Raw genomic sequence first — 22,549 nt, forward strand, 5'->3', positions numbered from 1 at the left:
GCCTGTAGTCCATCTGTTTCTCTACATGCTTTGTTAGCCCCCTTTCACCCTGTTCTTCAATGGTCAGGAACCCCACAGGGGGTGGTGGTGTGTTAGTGTGTGTTGTGCTGGTATGAGTGGATCAGACACAGCAGCGCTGCTGGAGTTTTTAAACACCTCACTGTCACTGCTGGACTGAGAATAGTCCACCAACCAAAAATATCCAGACAGCAGCGTCCCGTGGGCAGCGTCCTGTGACCACTGATGAAGCTCTAGAAGATGACCGACTCAAACAGCAGCAATAGATGAGCGATCGTCTCTGACTTTACATCTACAAGGTGGACCGACTAGGTGGGCGTGTCTAATAGAGTGGACAGTGAGTGGACACGGTGTTTAAAAACTCCAGCAGCGCTGCTGTGTCTGATCCACTCATACCAGCACAACACACACTAACACACCACCACCATGTCAGTGTCACTGCAGTGCTGAGAATGATCCACCACCTAAATAATACCTGCTCTGTGGGGGTCCTGCCATTGAAGAACAGGGTGAAAGGGGGTAACAAAGCATGCAGAGAAACAGATGGACTACAGTCAGTAATTGTAGAACTACAAAGTGCTTCTATATGGTAAGTGGAGCTGATAAATGGCTGATCAGTGTAAATACTTCGGTTTATTGTTTGAAGGTGATTCCACCGGCCCCGTCAGCAGCCCACTCACAGTCCAGCACTTCAGCTGTGACCGCCGTCCTGGTGGTCGTCGTTCTCGGGAGCGTCGTAGCTGGTGTAGTGTATTATTTACTGAAACACAAACACGACGCCTTTCGATTCCAGTATTTTAAGGTACGTTCATCTCCTCCTTCTTTATATTATGAATCTTTGCTTATTGATCGAACACAAATTCGAGAGAATCCCACACAGAGGAGGACAGAGCCAAAAAATGTTCACACCTACCATCAGGTTCTATTAATACACACACACACACACACACACACACTCAGTTTACATGCTGTTTATCTTCCTAATAGTTCTTGTGCTAGTGTGTTACATAATACCGGGATTTAGTCATTTCCAATTCCCGACTGACTGTAAATCTGCTGCCTCTTGCACAACCCTCGATCTGATTAAAGAGAGCCGGATCACCACACACCCCCTCTGACACGCCTCCAATCTGCCGCCGCTTCTTATCACCTGCCAGTGTTGGGTTCCCACACTGTGGGAGAACTGGTGCCCATTTAGTCAAAAGAGTACAGATACGGGACGAGATGGCAGGCTCACCATCAACACTTCAATAATCTCCGAATGTATTTATTGGGGTTGGGGGTGGTCAGGGCCACTGAAGTTCCTTCATACAAAACTCAAACCCAACCATGTCTTGGTGCCATTGTGTCAACACGACCAAGAACGGGCACAAAAGGCCTCAAACTGTTGCTATAGAGTCGGAAGCGTATCATTTCTTTCATCATAGAATTGATTTTATACACCAGTAAGCATTGGGTGTGGCCCAAATCTGGATGTTTGCAAAAGAAGAGTGCAGGTGCTATGCCGCTCAGGTGGCGCAGCGGTAAAAACACACACTGCAACCGGAGCTGGATCTCGAGTACGTCGTATCGAATCTCAGCTCTGCCTTACCAGTCGAGGCTAAGTGGCCACATGAACAATGGCCGGCTGTTCAGTTGGGGGGCAGGAAGTGGCTTTCTCTTTGTCAGAATGGTGCAGTTACGACCTCTGCCGGCTGATTAGAGGCGCCTGCACAAGAGATGAGGAAGGAGTGCTCCTAGGGTGTGTCTCTCCGCATGCAACGCTAGGTGGCGCAACACTCATCAATGCGTAGGTGAAAAAATGCAGGCGGCTGCTGCTCATGTTTCGGAGGGGATATGGGTTAGCATTGATCTCCTCGTTCAGGGCCGGGTTCGGAATAGACAGAGAGGAAGCACGATGCAAACTGGATAATTGGACACGCTAAAAGGGGAGAAAATGCAGTCCAGACCTTTCTCCCATTGTTAACGGGAGTATTATGTAGCACAAGATACAACCGAGACCCCGGATTGTGTTGTCTGCCAGAAAAATGGCCCACGAGTCGTCCTTGGTGTATACATTAAGGTGTTTATGCAGAAATAGAACACGTGCAAGTGTCTGCACGTATTTAAAAGCTTCATTTCTACACAATTCTATAGTAAAATGTCGTTTCTCATCATTGTGTTTTTATGTTTCATTAACAGAATGAAGATGAGGACGGTACCTCGTCGAAGGCTGGTTCCAATCCCATCATATCCATCCCCAATCCTTTATACAGCGGCTACAGGGCCTTCGCCGAGCCATTCGAGGTAACGTCCCTTCCCGTTCTCAATATGCAGTTTAGCACCATTAGCACACAATTTAATCTTTGGAGATGTTAAGAATGATTGATGAACGACGTGTCGGTATGACTCCGCCGCCTCGTTCAGCATCAATCCGCTCCAGGTGGGAGTGTTTCTATATATCACGGTTTATCGCTTATAGATTTGCCAGCTCCTCCTTTAGCGACCTGCTTTTTCTAAAGCTGTAATGTGGAGCTCATACCAGTCCTGCCAGGGTGTACAAGGGAATTAAGCATATCCAAATGTGGGTGCAAAAAGATAAAAAAATGCCAAATCGCTGAGGTGAATCACTGGGTTTTAGAACTCGGCAGCAAATGAAAAGCCAAGAAATCCCCCTCAGCCCTCAGCCACACTTTCTTTGGCGATATTAAGAGCTGCTCAGAGCTTTTCCAGAATTCTTGAGTCTCGAATTGACGTTTCTGTGGTGCTACCGGCCTGGCTGAGTGCCCATCAGGCACGATTGGTCGGGTCTAAATGGAGGACATGTATACACAGTACATTATTCTTGCCACCACAACAGCGATCTCAGCACAGACGGTGGAGGACTACGGAAGGCTTAGCATGGTCCATCATGTTAATCATGCTGAAGCTCTGTGAGAAGCCGCCACCAAGTAGTGCTGTGCTAAGCTATCGGCTTGCCTCCCGCCCTGATTAGCCGGTGTGGGTTCATACAACCAGTGAAGGTCGCCAGAGAACATGAAAATTTGGCTCTATCCAAATTGGGTCGGCACAGAAATGGACCTAGTCCTAGTATTAGCCCCAGTACCGTAGCGCTGTGGTTACGGGATAATAAAAGAACAATTCTGTGTTGTTTCAGGAAGGAGAACAATGTGAATCACCTGCCACCGAGGATTCACCCGCAGCGGAGATTCCAAACCTCATGGACTAGCGAGTTCTCTTCCTTCAACCCGACGTTCTGTGTGAAACGTTTTCTCTACAATCAAGTGTTAATTAGCTTCTGCTAACCGTCAGTCCTGTGTATGAATTAAAGTCTGATTCAGGAAGTACCACAAATCCCTGGTTTACTCCTTTATTACATGTACACCGTTTTGTTTATTCATTCATCAGGTTTGTAAAGGTTACAGATGTTAGCAGACTTGTCTTGCAGTAAATTAGCAGTAAACACCACAGTAAAAAAAAACACCCCGAATCTCTGTTGATTACCACCAAAAATGCCAGATTATCAGACTAACAGGCGCTGCGCCATTTGCATAATGTTGATTGGTGCTTCACGTCTTGTTAGTCGTGAGCTGTTAATCAAAACAGATGAATCATGGGAACAATCACTTCTTTGGGTTTTGGGTTTTACATAATGCACATTTAATGGACGGAAGGTAACAGGTTTAGTAAAATATGCTGACAAAACACTCATTCAGGTTTTGTTCGACACCAACACATGATGTCTTTGAGGGCGTAGCCTCCTGGGTGGTGTTTTAAAAGGATCAAGTCCATGTGACTGTTGGCAGCCTGCTTAGGTCACAGTATCGTGTTGTTCTGGCTTCCCAAATTTGGCCAGGAAAGGGGGCTCAGAGGCGTAGGTGATTGACGTGTCGGTATTGGTTGTGCAAAACTTCACCGCCTCATTTCGCACGAATCTGCTCCAGGTGGGAGTGTTTCTATATATCACGGTTTTTCTCACATAGATTTGCCAGCTACTCTGTTAGCAACCTGCTTTTTCTGAAGCCGTAATGCGGAGCTCGTACCAGTCCTGCCAGAGTGTACAGGGGAATCAAGCATCTCCAAATTTGGCCAGGAGAAGGGGCACAGAGGCAGAGATGACTGACATGTCTGCATCTATTAACTGGCGGTCGTGTATTAATCCGCTCCAGGTGGGAGTGTTTCTATATATCATGGTTTCTCTCACATAGATTTGCCAGCTCCTCTGTTGGCAACCTAATTTTCTGAAGCTGTAATGCAGAGCTCGTTCCGGTCCTGCCAGAGTGTACAAGGGAATTAAGCATATCCAAATGTGTGTGCAAAAAGACTTAGGTAAAGATTTAAGCTAAATCGCTGTGGTAAATCACTGGGTTTTAGGACCCAGCAGCGAATGAGAAGCCAATAAATTCCCCTCAGCCCTCAGCCACACGTTCTCACCCACAAGGTCCCATCCCCCAAATCATCTGCTTCCTCCCCGACGCGCTGCAACCCTCGACCGAATCGATACTGCTGATCTAAATATCACAGCGCCAATAAAAACATCTAACGGTTCACACACACACACACACGTTTACGAGCCAGTAAATGATTTACACCCTAGATGAGCCACATTAATAGTGAATTAATTAATAGTCTTGGCTTTACTGTGAAGGTTTTCCACATCATTTATCATTTTGGATCATGCATGTGGAAATCTGTACCCACTTATTTAAAAAGAAAAAAAAGCAGTAGTGAGGTCGGACACTGGGGCTTCTGGAAAGGACCTTCCCCAATGTGTTACCACCAGGTTTGAAGCGTGTGATCCATTTTGTATAATGAATTACTGTATATGTGGCCAACGGTAGCTCAGCAGTCCAGGTATTGGATTGATAATTGGAAGGTCGCTGGGACAAACCACATCACTACCAGGTTGTCCCCGTTGGGCCCTTAAGCAAGGCCCTTAAGCTCATTTACCACTGGTATACACCTGTATCAGGACTTCCTAATATGAAAAATGCGTTTCATCTGGCATTTTATTGATTAATCAATCCATTCCATTAATAAACAGATCATTCAGCTGTGTGTAAACATGCCGCCCAGAACTCTGACAGCTCTGACACGTGTGCAGTACCCGACTGCATCTTTTCACCTGCACGAGGTGAGTTCATATGCGGATCAGCTTTGTGCACGGACAGCCACACCCCGAATAACTTTATTCCTCGACTCTTTGTGCAGACGCCATCAATCAGCCAGCAGAGGTCGCAACTGAATCAGTTGTGAGGTCCCAATCCGGCTCCCTACCAGTATGAACAACAGCCAATCATTGTGGCAGAGCTGAGATTCGAAAGTGTTTGACCGCTGCACCTCCGAGCAATATCTTCTAATAAAATAAAGTGTTCACTACATTTCATGCTGACCAGTTTGGTGTGTTGAATGATGCTCAGAACCCCATTTTATCTCCTTCATCAGAAGAAGACGACAGACAGAACCCAGACATTTTGCAGACGAGTATCCGAGCGAGCAAACTTCATGAATTCGTTTTGTTATTATACAACAATCCAAAAAGAAAGGTAATGAAGAAACGGACAGATTGTTTAAAATACTTTAATTCACAACTTTTAACTAAAGATACAACACTGACGCTTTACAGTTTTCAAGGTCACAAAACCGACTGAATAAAAAACACCAGTCGATAATAAAAGAAGAGTCTTTTCTTAAAGTCTGGGCACCGGTTCGCTTGTTCTGACCGCCGGCGATGATCCGGATAAATTCGTGAGAACTTGTTGGTGGAACTGTGCACACGTGTAAGGTGAATTCATAAAAACGCAGTTTTACACGTTGATCAGAATCGTGTTCGCTCGTCTGATATCGACTCTGCATTAGTCCTCAAAAACACATCCATATCACAGCTCTAAAGCTCAGTAAAGAAAATCATAAAGCAAAATAAACTGCAGAGGAACAAAATAAAGGACGTATTACTGCAAAATCGGCCTTTCCTTCAAACTCAACTACTTTTATTGAAATAAACAGATCATCCAGGATGTTTATCATCAGAAATCCATGAGCACAAAAAGCCGAAGATTTTCTCAGTGTCGCAGAACTTGAATCTAATCTTTGAAAATTGGTACGTGGTACTAAAAGCTGGACGTCCTAAATTCCTGTCACAAACAGAATTTATTCCCGGTAGCGACGTCTAGCACCAAAAAACCAGCGCTGGCACTGGAAAAATGCTAAAGCTGGAACTAACCCAACACAAACCTGTCAAAAAAAAAAAAGTAAGGCCATTTCTTCTGCACCATCCGGAAATGAATCGAACAAAGTGCTCCAAATGTACGACTGTTATGAGGTGCAGGGGGTAACAATTACTGAATTACAACCAAGATTTCAAAAGATTTACAGGGCAAATGTAACCGAATACTCCAATTTAACTCCAATTAAAAAGAAATAAATTGAGAAAAATAAATACAAAAGTCGGGGGAGTAGATGACATGCAAACATATCTTGCAGCAGGTCTTTTATAAGTTATAAACCAGCACAAAGAAGAGATATTTAATGCTTTGACTTTATTAACCTTATTTATTTTGGTCAATGTGCACAAAATGCTAATTTAATGCCATCAACACTTTCCAAAAGAGTTGGTACAGGGTTGATCTTCATCCAGAATGAATGTTTCATAGGCCGTCGGGTTCGGGTATAAAAGCAGCGTCAGCAAAAACAAGCAGGAACGAGGTTCGTCACGTTGTTCATAAATCGCTGGACTATTGGCTCGTGTCTACAGTCCATAACATTATTAAAAGATTCCGTGAAAAAAAAAAAAAACGCCTTAAAAGCTCTAGACTGGCACCCAGGTGGTGCAGCGGGATATTCTGCCAGCACCCCTCGGTTCGAATCTCGGCTGGGCGCCATATAGCGGGCATAACTGGCAGCGCCTGCAACAGACACGGTTCCGCTAGGGCGGGACGACCGGACTATGTGGACGGGGTCTTCAAACGCTGTGTAAGGACCCCGATTGGCAGATAGAGAGGCGCCTGTGCAGAACGCACTGGTGGAAAATGGTTCCGCTAAGGCGTGAGTAGCACCCGGACTGCAATCAGGGATCCCCAGCAGCGGAAGACAGATTGATTCCGATAAATTGGGAGAAAATGCGTAAATATATAGAACAAAAAAGCTCTAGAAGAGTTTGGACGAATGTAATTCTACCCCCTGCACCTCTGTTTTAATTTTAAGCAAAATAAAAGTGCCGTATTTTTGAACAGCAAAAACTGCGATTTTCTTCTTTGGATGTCGGTCATGTGTGCGACTGATGCATATTTTAAGAAAAGACTTCCTGTTCAGACTCACGCTTTGATCCGTATCAGTATAAGAAAATCTAACATTAGCAGGATATAAAAGTCACTTTTGTTCTTTCTAGTTTATACCGAGCGCACGAGCGGGTGAATCTCTATCACGGGCGATAAATTGACCCGTAAGATTTTCTGCGCCTCTCTCCTCACCTCCTCGTCCGTCACCGACTCGTCCACTTTGATGACCTTACCCTGAAGGCCATTTTCGTTTAGTTTCGACACGTCCTGGCCGTTCGTGAGGAGTCCTGGCTGGGACCAGGCACCTAAACCTTGGTAAGCCAACCTCCGGACCGGGTCGCTGTCCTCACAGATCGAACCGTTGCTCATCGCGGCGGGTTGACCCGACATTACTTGGACCTTCTTGGTTTCCTCCTTGAGACTTAATCCGTTCTGATAAACAACGGGCGCGGAGTCTCCGATCAGAGCACCGTCCACTTTGAACGGGCAGGATAAAACTCTTTTATTGTCCAAAGCTACTACGCTCGACAATTCTGACGGTGAGTGCGGTATCCCGGAGAGCGTCGGCGGGCACTGAGCGCTGGGACTCGCCGTGGCCCCAAAGTGTATCTGCAACCTGGCCGTGTGGCCCCCAGTGTGGCCCTTTATGTTTGTTAATTTCAGGCACTGCTGCTCTTGGACTGGACTCGGCACTGACGGTCTGGATGAAACAGTCTGCTTTAGCGCGTCCACTGACAGGTTGGTCAGCAGAATCTTGGGCTGGTTCTGCAGGATGGCCTTGGCGGCCGTCCCGAAAACTGCGTAATTGGGATCCTTGTTCTTGATTAAACCCTTCCGTCCTCGTTTCTTAGGAGGCTTCTGCGCTCTCTGGACCTTGCTGCCGATCTCGTACGAGAGGTGCTGCGTCGTGCACGACCGGTATCCGTAAACGTCTTTGCTCCTGAGCACCACGGGTTTGCGTCCTTCGTCTTTCAGCGCCTGAAGGAAAGACACCATCTGCCTCTCGGTCTCAGACAGATCCTGGGATATGGGATTGAAGACCTTCAGGGCCTCCTTGAGGGCTGTCTGGCCAGCCGTAGCAAATCTGGACCAGGAGAGAACAGCCCTCTCCACGCCTGGATCTTCACAATTCATGGTACCCATCCAAAGATGCATACAGGCTTCAGGTGTCTGTGAAGATGGAAAACATCTGGTTAGGTTTCATCAGCATCAACGGAAATGACAAATAAACAAAGCAGTGGTCAGCGAGCAATGGAGGAGGAGCTTCTCCATTACCATAACCAAAATCTTCTTTACAAATTCAAAACCTCTCATGGCACTCCATTACAAACTGGCTTCCAATAATACAACACCGAGCAAAAGCTTTCCCACCAATCTAGTCGTATCCATTTACCCCGGTTGCATCTCTCCTCCACTGCTGCAGACCCAGACCCTGATCGACAAGGACCCTACCTAACATGTCCCATCTGTTCCCAACGGCAACACACAGGGACCAGTATCGCGTATGGAGAGTCACGCACTGCTCTCCATTATACACCGTCTCTGTGCAGTGCCATCGACCAACCAGCAGAGGCCGCAATTGCAGCAGTTTCATGTCTGCGCGTGGGTGCCAGGCCGGCCGGTAGCAGAGCTGAGATTCCACTTCAGAAGCTTGAAATCTTATAGCACTGGTGGGCTAACATGTTTCACCGCTGCGCCACCTGATCTATCTATCTATCTATCTATCTATCTATCTATCTATCTATCTATCTATGTATCTATCTATCTATCTATCTATCTATCTATCTATCTATCTATCTATCTATCTATCTATCTATCTATCTATCTATCTATCAAACGCCGTGTTTACTCTTGTGAGTTACATTCACGGCAGGAAAGGTTTATGTGGGTGCTTTGTATCCGTTAGTCTCTGATATTATACATGTATTGCTAATTTAGTGAAGTTCAAAAGTTTTTCTGCTTTTCCAAGGTTAAAAATGTCTTTCATTGTTCCAGCTATTGAGAATTTTTGTCTTTCCCTTTGATATTTAAAGCACTCAGTTAGTATGTGTTTAATCGTGATGGGTAATAGGCAGGATTCGCATTGCGGGGCATCCTCCCCCTTTATGAAGTAGGAATGTGTAAGCCTGGTGTCCAGCTGAACACCCCCAAAGCTAAACATCCATAAAAGTCCTTACAAGCACATTCAGATCATTTAGCAGATGATTCCTGTACACATGTACAATTAGACAACAGTCCAGATACACAAGAACACACAATAAATATAAAAAATTAATAAATCGGTTCACATTTTAAGGAAACCAATTCACTCTCACAGCAGTGGAACGTTGTCGGATTGTTCACAGATAAGAACGTGAATGCTTGAATCTCAGCTCTGCTACCGGCAGGCTGGGCGCCTAGACGAACAATCATCGTCCCGTTCGCAGGGACCATGCGGGAGGGGATTCCTCATAACTGGTGCAATTACGACCTCTGCGAGACGAGGGATAACGGAGATCAGTGCGTGACTCTCGGTGCACGGAACTGATCCACATAGGAACCCGTCTCGTGCAGGTGAAAAGAAGCGGTCGCTACTGCACACGTGGTGGAGGGGGCGTTTGTCAGTCACGGCTCTCCTCTTTCAGGAGAGTGGAGTGGAGGTCAACATCAGCAGAGTGGAAGCGTAATGCAATCGGGTAATTCGATCCGACTAGATTGGGAGGAAAACAGGGGGGAAATGCAATGAAGGCCAGGTTCTTCTATACAAGTCTTGTTTTCTGACCTTAAACCTATAAAAGGCTGCATTGTTTTAGGAATGATCAACAGGACCTTACAGCTTAGGGTGCTGTAGAAACTCCAGTGACCTGCACAGAGCCCTGATCTCAGCCCCACTACACACGACCCGGAACAAGTGTGTCTGCCCTGATTAGTTTGAATATTCCACCTGTCGTTTGGGTATTGCTCATTGTCTTCGTTATTTGGGGTACTTTGGGCACTTTGTAAGTATTTGTTCAATCGTTATAGGTATTTACAGTGGTCATAGAACCGAAGCTACTCTCCCTGTTATGCTAGCAAAGAATTTTTATTACAGCAATGAAATGGGCTAATAAAAAGTGCATTAGACTCATCAAGAGCATTAAGCTGGAGAGGAACAACTCCAGCTATTAATCCTACCTTATTCCAACTGGACTGCAAAACCATGAAATGCTCTGATAACACTCAGCGATTACTCAATCATCATCATCTTTTCCTAGCATAAATAGACATCAACGCCATGAGCTCCTCCAGGTAAACTATTCTACTAAAATGACAAGAATCGGTCAAAACTAGAGATGGACCGATCGGGGTTTTTGGCACCGATTCCGATCTCCTTTCAGGGACATCGGCCGATAGCCGATTCCGATCGGGGGGGGCGTTAGCAGTAAATAAACTTAAAAAGAGCCTCACAGTAAAGATAAACCGGAGCAGCGTGTGTTTGTGCCTTTAAAAGAGACGCAGTTACAGAGTTACAGAGACGCTTTGTTCACAGTATCGCTATAAGTGATTCATTGATTCATGAGTTGATTCGTTTTTATGTGAAGCGTAAGTTTCTCTTCTCAGTTATCTCTCTGTGTTTACTGTTATTAATTAAATGTCGTGGTTTTAAATAAACACCAACTACTACAGAACATTTTGTGTGACTCTCTTACATTAAATGAATAAACTTTTGCCTCTGATTGGCTCTGTAACGTTTTCTGTTCTCATCTACATCACAAGTAAGAACCGCTTACGATTTACCAAAGTGAACCAGGAGTTTATATAACGTGCTGATAGAATCGACTCAGATGTGACCGGGTAGAATTATCTTTTTAAAGTAAATATTACAATCAGCAAAATTACATCGTAAGAGCTTTCACCATGGTTTCTGTACGATTGTTGATGAATGGTGATGTGATGGTTGGTGCTTCGTAGCTCAAAGTCTGGATCAATCCACTGAGCTGTTAACTTAACGTGATCTTTATATATCACACGATCGGATCGGCTACTTTTAGGAAATATCGCCGATCGCATATTTTGATTAAAAATCGGCCGATACCGATTCGTAGCCGATCGATCGTCCCATCTCTAGTCAAAACTGCTTCAATAAGTCAATAAAGATTAAGCTGGCGATCCACAATCGTACTACGATCATTACCTCATATTTATTTGGACTACTTAAATGTGATTATCAACTGTATGAGACAGCACAGGCAACCAGCACAGTAAGTTGGGCCCTTGATCAAGGCCCTTAACCCTCTCGGCTTTAGAGGCACCATACAATAGCTGACCCAAACAATCTGGGATTTATTTAAGTTTCATCAGGCCATCGTATAAAGCGTCCGACAAAAACAATCACACTATAAAGTTCAGGAAATATCGAGATGTTGGTCTGGAAACGAAACGAGAACGGCACATTTAATCACATTATCTGGCGAAACCGGTGCGGCAAGATAAACATCAGCTGGAAGCTTGTGAAGTAAGTCGACCTTGGCAAAGAGAGACAAAAGCGATGTGTGTGGAAGCTGGAATAGACCAAGCCCTATCGATTTCTGAGAAGTGACCAATAATACAAAAATAGTTGCATAAAAACGTATCAGCGCTGAATATTCAGAAATGCTGGAGAAATCTGTGATCCTCTTGACGGCGCTGCTTCAAAAAAACGGCACGCATCTCTAACAAATAAACACTGATCGCCACTGCAGCGACAAATGCTAGTTGAAACAAAGCCATATTTTGAAGGCTCTCAGAAACATGATTTTACTTCTTTGGGCGTAAAATCATGAGAGATCGACGCAAAGTGGAAACTTGATCTACAGTATAATGGGCTTAAAATAAAATGTGTCCATCCCAGTAGTTAACAAGACACTGCAAAAATCAAACATCCATCATGGTATGGGGTGTACTGATGCCCCCGTCATGGGTAAAGCATAATTTATCATTAAGACAGCTTGTAAGCAGGATAATTCCAAGCCATACTAGTTACATTAGAACGGCTTCATAGTATGAGAGTGCATGTGCCAGACTGGCCAGCCTGCAGTCCAGACCTGTTTCCCACTGATATCATGCTGCACTATGAAGCACAATAAACGACAACGCAGAACTAAGACTGGTATAATAAGCAGGAATGAAACAAAAATCCACTTTCAGAACCTCAGTTGGTGTCTTCCCTTCTCACACTATAACAAAAGCTCTATTGTATTTTAAAGTAGTGGGATATTCTGTTCATTCCGTCACGTATTTAACCCCTACATCAAACTGCTGACTGTAAAACCTACTGCTGATCCGTAGGGAACTGCTGGGACTCCTAAACACCACCCAGAGATTCAAGGGTTCAAGGTTTGTCACAGCCATGCTAAAAACTAAAAGAACAATAGGTATAAGACCTTGACTATACCAAATGACACCATTAGGAGTATTGTCCAGAGGTTCCACACTTACGGTGGAGCAGTAAACCTGCCTGGCTGTGGGAGAACGCCGGGAAGAAAACCCCCTGTGTTACATCAAAGGACAAACAGAATGTGGCAGTGGCAACCATAAAAGCACAATTAACAACCAAAGACATTAGGCCGGACTCTAAGACACACGCCACTCGTGAAGCAATTTCCAGAGAGTTGTAGGTGTTTGGCCAACAGTTTGTCTGGTGCAAGAAAGGTGAGGCTTCTGACCTTCGCTAGACCTCAGTACAGGTACCACAATGCATTGCTGACTACATTTCCCCAGAGTCACTTGCACTGCTTTGTTAATTGATGCTGTACAGTACAACGTATACAGAGTTCAAAGTCCTGAAAGATGACCGAGACATAGAGTATGTGTGCTTGACGGGCCTGCCAGCAGTCCAGATCTGTGTCCTGTTGGAAATGTTTAGAGCACCAGGAACAAAATAATCAGACAAAATTGGCCACGAACCGTTGAGCAGCTGACGTCTTGCATCAATTGAGAACGGGCAAAAAAAATCCATCATCCAGACAAATTTTTGCTTCAGCTACTCAACAATCCATGGTCATTGTATTATTATTAGTGTGATTGCCTAAAGGCAAGCACACTATTGTTATCCGAAAGTCATATTATTATTATTTTTCTTTTTATTATTCCACCACTTTCTTCGCTGGCTAACTCGCCCCGCAGTTTTCGAGATATCGACGAGATATCGACGCCGTTTCAACGCCAAATCGTCCGGCCCGTTGGTGTGACGCGGGCTTGTATACAGCTTTTCGATCCGCCCGCCCGTTCGCCCGCCACGCCCGCTTTTGTGGCGTTTTTTTTCCCATAGACTTCCATTCATTTTCAAAAAGAATTTGAGATATCGACGCCGTTCCAACTCTAGATCGTCCGGCCCGTTATTGAAACCACTTCTTGAAGAAAGCTTTTTGATCCGCCCGCCCGTTCACCCGCCACGCCCACTTTTATACCGATTTTTGGTCCCATTGACTTCCATTCATTTCTGTTGAATGGTTGTTGAATGGTTATTTCTATAACCTTTATTTAACCTATAAGAGTCCCATTCACTTCCATTCATTTTTTGAAAGTTCGAGATATCAACGCCGTTCCAACTCTAACTTGGATAAGGCATTGGGATATGCGCACCTGCTTACGCGCTGCACCGCAATCACACTCGCATTTTCTCCGGAAATGCACTCTCTAGTTTTATTTATTTTTCTATTTACTATTTTTTGTGCTATACATTTTCTGCAGGAGACACTTCTGGACTGCAGGCAGGCCAGTCAAGCACACGCACTCTGTGTCTATAAAACCACACTGCTGTAGCACATCCAGAATGTGGCCTGGTATGGACTTGCTAAATAACCACGAACCTTCGAGGGGGGAAAGCCGTCGCCTTGATGGCAGGACGTCTCTCTGATAATTTAATATATGTTCAGACATATGGAAAGCATATGCTGGCTTTTGCACCTTTCACTAATAACAGTCTGGATGGTACTTTTCATATCCGTCATGGAGATCCCGACGTCCGTTTCACCAAAAAAACTAACTGGGTGTGGTGTGAACGTTGCGCAAACTGACTTTGGCTAACTAACGATTAAACGAAGTTAAACCTTGACAACTGAGATCAATTCCAGTCACCGAACAAATTCGTTTTTTACTTAGAGACACCGCTTCCCCTGTACACACCGGAAATAACATTACAATAAACTTTAGTGATCAAAGTAATTGGACACATTTGACCTTTTAAGAAGCTGAACGGCATCGAATTCAATCGAACAAAAGGAGACGGACGGGTGGACGGACGCTAAATGTCAACGTTACGATTCGGATTTGTTGTGCTGCTATGAGTGGATCAGACACAGCGGCGCTGCTGGAGGTTTTAAACACCGTGTCCACTCACCGCCCACTCTATTAGACACTCCTACCTAGTCGGTCCACCTTGTAGATGTAAAGTCAGAGACGATCGCTCATCTATTGCTGCTGTTTGAGTCGGTCATCTTCTAGACCTTCATCAGTGGGCACAGGACGCTGCCCACGGGGCGCTGTCGGCTGGATATTTTTGGTTGGTGGACTATCCTCAGTCCAGCAGTGACAGTGAGGTGTTAAAAAACTCCAGCAGCGCTGCTGTGTCTGATCCACTCATACCCGCACAACACACACTAACACACCACCACCCAAATAATACCTGCTCTGTGGGGGGTCCTGACCATTGAAGAACAGCATGAAAGGGGGGTAACAAAGCATGCAGTGAAACAGATGGACTACAGTCAGTAATTGTAGAACTACAAAGTGCTTCTATATGGTAAGTGGAGCTGATAACATGGACCGTAGTTTTAATGTTTTGTGAAATATGGGAATGTTTAGAAACAAAGGCTTTGAACCCACTTACTGCCCCTTTAATTTTCTTTCATTTCTTTTAAAGCTTAATATGAATTAGAGCATAAACATTATAAGGACACTAAAGGGAACAGCTCGTTATACTTAAATATAAAGGAATGAATGTTCACCAGGTGATAGTGTGATAGTGTGTGTTGTAGATTACTGCTCATAATTGAGACAAAGCCAATTCAATTCAATTCAATGCAATAGCGGTTCAGATTAAACATTAAACACTCTGGGTTCGATCTAAAAACACCAACGCTGTGCAAACTGAGGTTTTAAACCGAATTAAACGTAATTATTCAGTAAAAACACGAAATAACGATGAAATGTGACGTCGGTTAACTTGAGCAAACTAACGTTAGCTCGGAGGCTAACCGAATCTTTGTTGATGGAACGTTAGCTCTCGGTTCAAATCGATTCCGCTGACCGGGAGAAGCTCCTCGGTGTATCTGCACCCGCCGCTTCGTCACCTGCAGCGTGTCGGGAATAGAATTACAATAGAATTCGGTTGGAAAAGTTAAAGAAAGCGCGCTTACCGCCGCACAAGCCGGACCGCATCGAATCGTTCCGAACGTCGCTTTTCAGACATGAAACAAAAATGGCTCCGACGGTGGGACCAGGTGGGCGGGGCCTGCTCCGTGTGGGCGGGGTTTGCATTGTGACGCAGCAATTTTTGTAAATAGCTAGCTACACGATCAGCTACCGCACTGAAGGGATTCGATCAATCGTGTTCTGATTTTTTCTTTTATCTTATTTTCACAATGCAGGAAAACACCCTGGAGAGGGCGCCCGTCTACATTTACATTTTCGGCATTTAGCAGACACCTTAAGGGCCTTGCTCAAGGGCCCAACAGCAGCAAACTGGCAATAGTGGGGCTTGAACCAGTGACCTTCTGATTACTAGTCCTTCTGATAGACTAGATTACTAGCAGTTAAGGTACTGGACTAGTAAGTAGAAGGTCGCTGGTTCAAACCCCACCACTGCCAGGTTGCCACTGTTGGGTCCTTGAGCAAGGCCCTTAACCCTCAATTGCTTGGACTGTAGTATCCAATTATCCGATCGCATCTCAGTGATGGTTTATCCTGTTTGATGCCTACAGACTCATATCTATATCCAGCACGTTGCTCCTCTGTGTCAGTGCACACGCCGCTTCACGACCTACAGCATGCCGGGAATGAAATTTAAATACAATTTGGTTTGAAAAGTCAGGACAGCGCTTCTACCTTCACAGAAGCCGGACTGCATCGAGTCGTTGTGAACATGTTTCAGACATGAAACAAAAATGGCTCCGACGGTGGAGCTGTTTTACAAATAGCTAGCTACACCATCAACTACCGCACTGAAGGGATTCGAACAGTTGTGTTCTGATTTTTGTTTTATTCCTTCTTTTATTTTATTTTCACAATGCAGGAAAACACCCTGGAGAGGGCGCCCGTCTACATTTACATTTTCGGCATTTGGCAGACGCCTTAAGGGCCTTGCTCAAGGGCCCAACAGCAGCAACCTGGCAGTGGTGGGGCTTGAACCAGCGACATTCTGATTACTAGTCCAGTACCTTAACCACCAGGCTTGCCTGGGTACATACAAATGTATTTACTAATTCACACCTTAGGGACAATTTTGCATTTAGTCTCTCAGTTGTAGCCTAGCGGTTAAGGTACTGGACTAGTAAGTAGAAGGTCGCTGGTTCAAACCCCATCACTGCAAGGTTGCCACTGTTGGGTCCTTGAGCAAGGCCCTTAACCCTCAATTGCTTAGACTGTATACTGTAAGTCGCTTAGGATAAAAGCGTCTGCTAAATGCTGAAAATGTAAATGTCAATTTTCTCTCAATCTAAACATATCCAATTATCCGATCGCATCTCAGTGATGGTTTATCCTGAATTGATGCTTACAGACTCATATCTATATCCAGCACGTTGCTCCTCTGTACCGGCTCCTTGTGGCCTACAGCGAGTCCGGAATGTAATTTAAATAAAATTTGGTTTGAAAAGTCAGGAAAGCGCTCTTACCTTGGCAGAAGCCGGACTGCATCGAATCGTTCTGAATGCCAGCGTACTTACAAATGTATTTACTCATTCACACTTAGGGAAACGTTTGTGTTTTTTAAAATTTATTTATTCATTTTCTCCCATTTCCCCCTAATTTTAGTGTAGTCAATCTGTCTTCCGCTGCTGGGGAGCCCTGATTGCGTTTGTTGCTGCTCACGCCTCCTCCGACATGTGCACAGTCCTAGCGGAGCCCTTCTTTTCACCCATGCATTCTGCACAAGCGCTTCGGTCTGCTAATCAGGGTCCTTATACAGCGTTTGAAGACCGCACCCACACAGTCCGGTCATCCCGCCCTAGCAGACACAGTGGCTAATTAGTGTCTGCTGCAGGCACTGCCAATTATGCCCGCTGGATGGCGCCCAGCCGACCGGTGACAACGCCAAGTTTCGAACCGAGGAGTTCAGAATATCGGCGCTGGTGTGCTAGCAGAATATCCCGCTGTGCCACCTGGGCGCCAAATTAGTGTTTTGTAATATCCAATTACCAGATCACATTTCGCCTCTACTGCTGTAGACCTTCACTCTTGACCAAGGGGGGGTCGCTGAAACACACCCCTCTGACACATGTGAAGTACCGACCGCTTCTATTCACCTGCACGAGGCGGGTTCACCCAAGGATCAGCATTGTGCACTGAGGGTCAAACACTGATCTTCAGTATTCCCTGTCTCTGTACAGGCGCCATCGATCAGCCAGCAGAGGTCAGAATTGCAGCAGTTATGAGGAATCCCTCCTTCCCCTAGACAAGTCACTTATAGTCTGTATAGACGCCCAGCCGGTCGATAGTCGAAATGTCCGCACTGGTGTACCACCCAAACACCCCATATAACCTATGTTTAAAAACATTTTTAAAACATCCAATGTGGAGATTAAAAACTCTATCTTTTAATTTTCTTGTGGTTAGATAAAACATTGACATCACAGCATATCCAACAACTCACACATGTTCATCACTGTCTGTTCCAAACCATGGATGCGTCCGAATATGGTTGTATCATCGTAGCCTAGTTTTTCCCCATGTTTATAAAGTAATAGAGTTTTTATTGAGGAAAAAACAACGTTTAAAAATAACCAAATGAATGTGGACACGTCCGAGCCACCCCTCTACACTCTACACAGAGCCCCTCCCCAACAAATACTGAGCCCTTCCCCCAACACGCATCTTTTAAACCTAACAAAGGGACTCGCAAAAATTACAATTTTATTTAAGGAGTTTTATCCATTTTTCTTCATGTTTGGGGTTATTTAAATCTGTGTGTGATTTACACCTTAAGTAAAATGCTAATCAGGTTCCTATGTGACTAAAATCCCAAGGTGTGAACCGGCGTGAAAGCTTCAGCTTCAAAGACGACAAAACTTCCCGTCTGCTCAGTGATGGTTTATCCTGTTTGATGCCTACAGACTCATTTCTATATCCAGAACGCCGTTTACTATATTTAGATTTATCTAAACCCTTGCTAATGTGACACGTACAGTGGTACACCGACATAAATTCTATACTGTCAACGACTTCAAGTCTAGACCCAAGTACAGCTATCAGTCTCAACAGGATTTCGCACCTTTCTTGCAGACTGGTCGCCCCTCCTCCCTTTAATTTAGTCATTTCCAAATACCCATTGCATATGTTCTGCCATATGCATGATACTCACTGACTAGCACATTTCCAGCTGTTTGTTTTCAATCAGCCAGTTGTGAATTGTTACATACAGAGAGCTTAAACAAATACAAACACAGAGGAACACGATATGCTCTCTGTATTTATTTATCACTCCCGCTGACATCTCAACCAGACAGCAGGAGTCACTGCTGGAGCGGCAAGCTGGCAGTTCTTTATCTGTATTTAGATCCAGTTTGATAACATGCCCTCATCGTAGCCTTTTATGTCAGATTGTCACTGTTGCAGCCCCATGCTTCTCTAACATGTAATTTATTCCGACCATAAATATTAGGACTTTATTAGGTGTAGCTGCTGAACAAAAAGAAGCAAACCATAATAAATGATGCTTCCGCTGCTCATCAATATCCATGGTGATCCAGGGCATAACATGATTGATTATTATGTTCTAAATCCTGCCTGCAGACACACACTGATCCACTATGCCAGCCCACCACCACTGAGATCCAGGTACAGATCTCAGCAGTGTTATCAACCAGCTGGGTGTCTACACGGACATGATTGGTTAGGGGGGGTTGCTGTCAGTATTCTGGAGCTGAGCCTGCTGAATCAGCATTAACAGCATTTACAGCATTTACATTTAATTTTCTGCTTTTATTTACTTATATCTATTGTGTGCTTCACAATTGTACACACATGCGGTTCGCAGAAGCTTCCTGTGTTTTCCTTGTGTCTTATTTCCTGTTTCCTGCTGTTTGTTCATCCCTCCTGGATCTTCTCAGGATTTTATGTTCCTGTTTCCTGTCTTCTTCCTGCTCTAGTTCTGTCCTGGATACATCTCATGTCTCATTAATTCATGAAATGATCACTGTTTCCTTTTTTTATGCGTTTTTTTCCACCTCCCAAAAATCTGCCAGTAGATGGATTGGACGAGGTCACAGCCTGTGCCCTGTTTTCTCCAGGACCCACCTAGACCAGGATATGAAAGCGATTGCAAATGAACAAATAAATGATGGAAATTTGCACCACTGGAGCCGGGACGGTTAAGGGCCTTGCTCAGGGGCCTAACAGTGGATGCATGGCAGAGCTGGGATTCGAATTCACAGCCTTCTGATTCACAGCCCAAATCTCTGCCCACTACCACAGACTACCACAGTCCCACCCATCTGAAAATGATAAGGAATAATTAGATTTAAGTTTACCCTGGTAGTGCCGACACTATAGAAATCATCACTACTTTAAAATCGGGATTATTTGATGACATTCTGGTGGCTGCGTGCTTCTCTAATCCTATTTCCTGTATCTGAACTAAAGATAATGAGACAGAGGTTGCCATGGTTACCGATCAGATAGGATGGTATATAGGAGCCGGTATGGCGGTGTAATGAAGCCCCTGTCTGATAAAATAATAAAGCCTGTCTGATCGTGATTGGATCTTAACCACAGGACTTTACTCTTGCCGGACTGGAATCTGATTGTTCTCTTGTACTACACCAATTAACTTAGCATTTAACCACTTCCTGTGTGCGCTTCCGCTGGTTCTATGCAAATCATTTTGCTGGTTTTGAAAATCACCTATTTTGCATCGTTCACCGAGCATGAAATGAGCTTTGGTTGGGTGTGATGTAATGACAGGAGCTTTGCCATGTAATTGCAATGGAAGGGGCTTTAATTATGATGTAATGACAGGAGTTTGGATGTGATATAATGAAAATATCTTTGGTTATGATGTAATAAACTGAGAGGAGTTTTGATTATGATGTAACACACAGAGCTGGTTTGGTTATGATGTAACAAAGGGAGCTTGGGTTATGATGTAATAAAATAAACTTTGGTTATGATGTAATAAAAGAAGCGTTGGTTGGGTTGTGATGTAATATAATCAAAGAAGCTTTAGTTATGGTGTAATGAAAAGCACTTGGCTATGATGTAATAAAAGAAGCGTTGGTTAAGATGTAATAGAAGAAGCTTTGGTTTTGATGTAATGAGGAGCACTTTGGTTATGATGTAACAAAGAGAGCTTTGGCTATGATGTAATAAAAGAGCTTTGGTTATGATGTGATGTAATGAATTAAGCTTTGGTTGTGATGTAATAAAAGAAGCGTTGGTTGTGATGTAATGAAGGGAACTTTGGTTGTGATGTAATAAAAAGAGTTTTGATTGTGATGTAATAAAAGGAACCTTGGTTATGATGTAATAAAAGGAACCTTGGTTATGATGTAATTAAATGAGCTTTGGTTGTGATGTAATACAGTACATTGAGAGGGGTTTTAATTATGATGTAACACACTGAGAACTAATTTGGTTGTGATGTAATTAAAGGAGTTTTAGCTATGATGTAATAAATCAAGTATTGATTATGATGTAGTGAAAGGGTTTTTGGTTATGATGTAATAAATTGAGAGGGGTTTTGATGTATGATGTAACACACTGAGAGCTGGTGTGATTATGATGTAATATAGTGGATTCAGAAAGTATTCAGACCCCTTGACAATCTGTGCACTTTAACATGTTGTGGATTTAATTTTAAATTGCATTGTGAATGATTACGATACACTGTTATGCTCAGGGTTTGGATTACGGCCTGTTCTAGATCACGTCCGGTCTTCACCCGAGCTTGTTTATGGATTCACCACGTGAAACTAACTATTATATTGAGGTCTGTCTAATGGCCAAAACAGAGACCTCATCTCTTAATTATGCCCAACTGGCTCTTGTTTACGTGGGTTACATAACAATCACATCGTCCGTGTACAGATGCTCGAGTTATATTTACGCCACATGGTCGACAAATTCACTGTTTTTAATTGTTCCCAAGAGTCGGAGGATTTATCCAGTTTCTACCTGCTGTGTGGGCACATTTGTTGGGATCCTTCATTTAGATACCAGCCCTTTAGAGGGCATCAGGTCATAATTATATCCTGGCTATAAATAAGGTGAATGATGATGCTGACATGCAGCACTATTTTAAATCACAGACAGTGATAGATGTGCTATTTTAATAATGTTATCCAGATAAAAATCAGCATGGACACCAGCAAATTTAGGCTGCAGGTGAATAATTAAAACACACTAATAAATTGAGGTTCCAGGGCTGAGGCCACAAACAGAAAACACATATTACAGTTATTTAGGTAAAGTTACTATAGTGCAGCGGTTCTCAACTTTTATTTTAATAAGTGACGAGCCTCCAGTGTAAAACAGTATACAATAGTGCAGTCTGGTCGATTATTGTGGTAATGTGGGTGAGAACTGGGCTTTAGTTGTAGACAGAACAAAGTGGGTTTGTGCAAATCTTTGGGGGGTGAAAACTGCTCCTCCGATTGTAGGTGATTTCAGGTTTTAGAACTAATATAGCCAATAATCGGGGTCAAAACTGTTTACCAATGGATGACGATGAAAACTAATGAATGAATAATTCAAGTTCATTCTGCAGTCCAATTGGTTAGTGCAGCATTTACATTTACATTTTCAGCATTTAGCAGACGCTTTTATCCAAAGCGACTTACACGATGAGCAATTGAGGGTTAAGGGCCTTGCTCAGGGACCCAACAGTGGCAACTTGGTGGTGGCGGGGCTTGAACCGGCAACCTTCTGTTTACTAGTCCAGTACCTTAACCACTGAGCTATCACTGCCAAATGCAGCAGGGGGTTCAGTAGATGTATTTATTTATTATTTATTACTGTCATGTTTTACACACTTTGGTTACCTTCATGACAGGACAGGTAGTTACTGCTTACACAAGACTCATCAGCTCAAGTTTTTAATCTCAAACACAATCATGGACAAT

The 22,549-nt window shown here is 44.0% G+C and overlaps 2 protein-coding genes across 2 annotated transcripts in view; one reads left to right on the plus strand and one right to left on the minus strand.

The window, feature by feature from the left end:
- Nucleotides 1-3,344, plus strand: part of stab1 (stabilin 1) — a 39,604-nt gene extending 36,260 nt beyond the window's left edge. The window contains exons 67-69 of the mRNA XM_062986295.1: nucleotides 665-820; nucleotides 2,200-2,304; nucleotides 3,155-3,344. Coding sequence (XP_062842365.1) covers nucleotides 665-820; nucleotides 2,200-2,304; nucleotides 3,155-3,226 — 333 coding nt within the window. The 3' untranslated portion in view covers nucleotides 3,227-3,344. The remainder of the gene's footprint in view (nucleotides 1-664; nucleotides 821-2,199; nucleotides 2,305-3,154) is intronic.
- Nucleotides 3,345-5,561: 2,217 nt separating this feature from the next.
- On the minus strand, nucleotides 5,562-15,659 carry ccdc71 (coiled-coil domain containing 71). The gene is made up of 2 exons (XM_062986294.1): nucleotides 15,632-15,659; nucleotides 5,562-8,444 (listed from the first exon to the last, which is right to left on the minus strand). The coding sequence occupies exon 2, from the start codon at nucleotides 8,427-8,429 to the stop codon at nucleotides 7,386-7,388; it is 1,044 nt and encodes a 347-aa protein (XP_062842364.1). The 5' UTR covers nucleotides 8,430-8,444; nucleotides 15,632-15,659; the 3' UTR covers nucleotides 5,562-7,385.
- Between the last annotated feature and the right edge of the window lie 6,890 nt (nucleotides 15,660-22,549).

Source organism: Trichomycterus rosablanca, chromosome 24 (genome assembly GCF_030014385.1).
Source record: "Trichomycterus rosablanca isolate fTriRos1 chromosome 24, fTriRos1.hap1, whole genome shotgun sequence".
Classification (NCBI taxonomy): domain Eukaryota; kingdom Metazoa; phylum Chordata; class Actinopteri; order Siluriformes; family Trichomycteridae; genus Trichomycterus; species Trichomycterus rosablanca.

What these genes read in the sequence shown, in the direction of transcription:
- ccdc71 (XM_062986294.1), bottom strand. Translation starts at nt 8,429, where the DNA reads ATGCATCTTTGGATGGGTACCATGAATTGTGAAGATCCAGGCGTGGAG.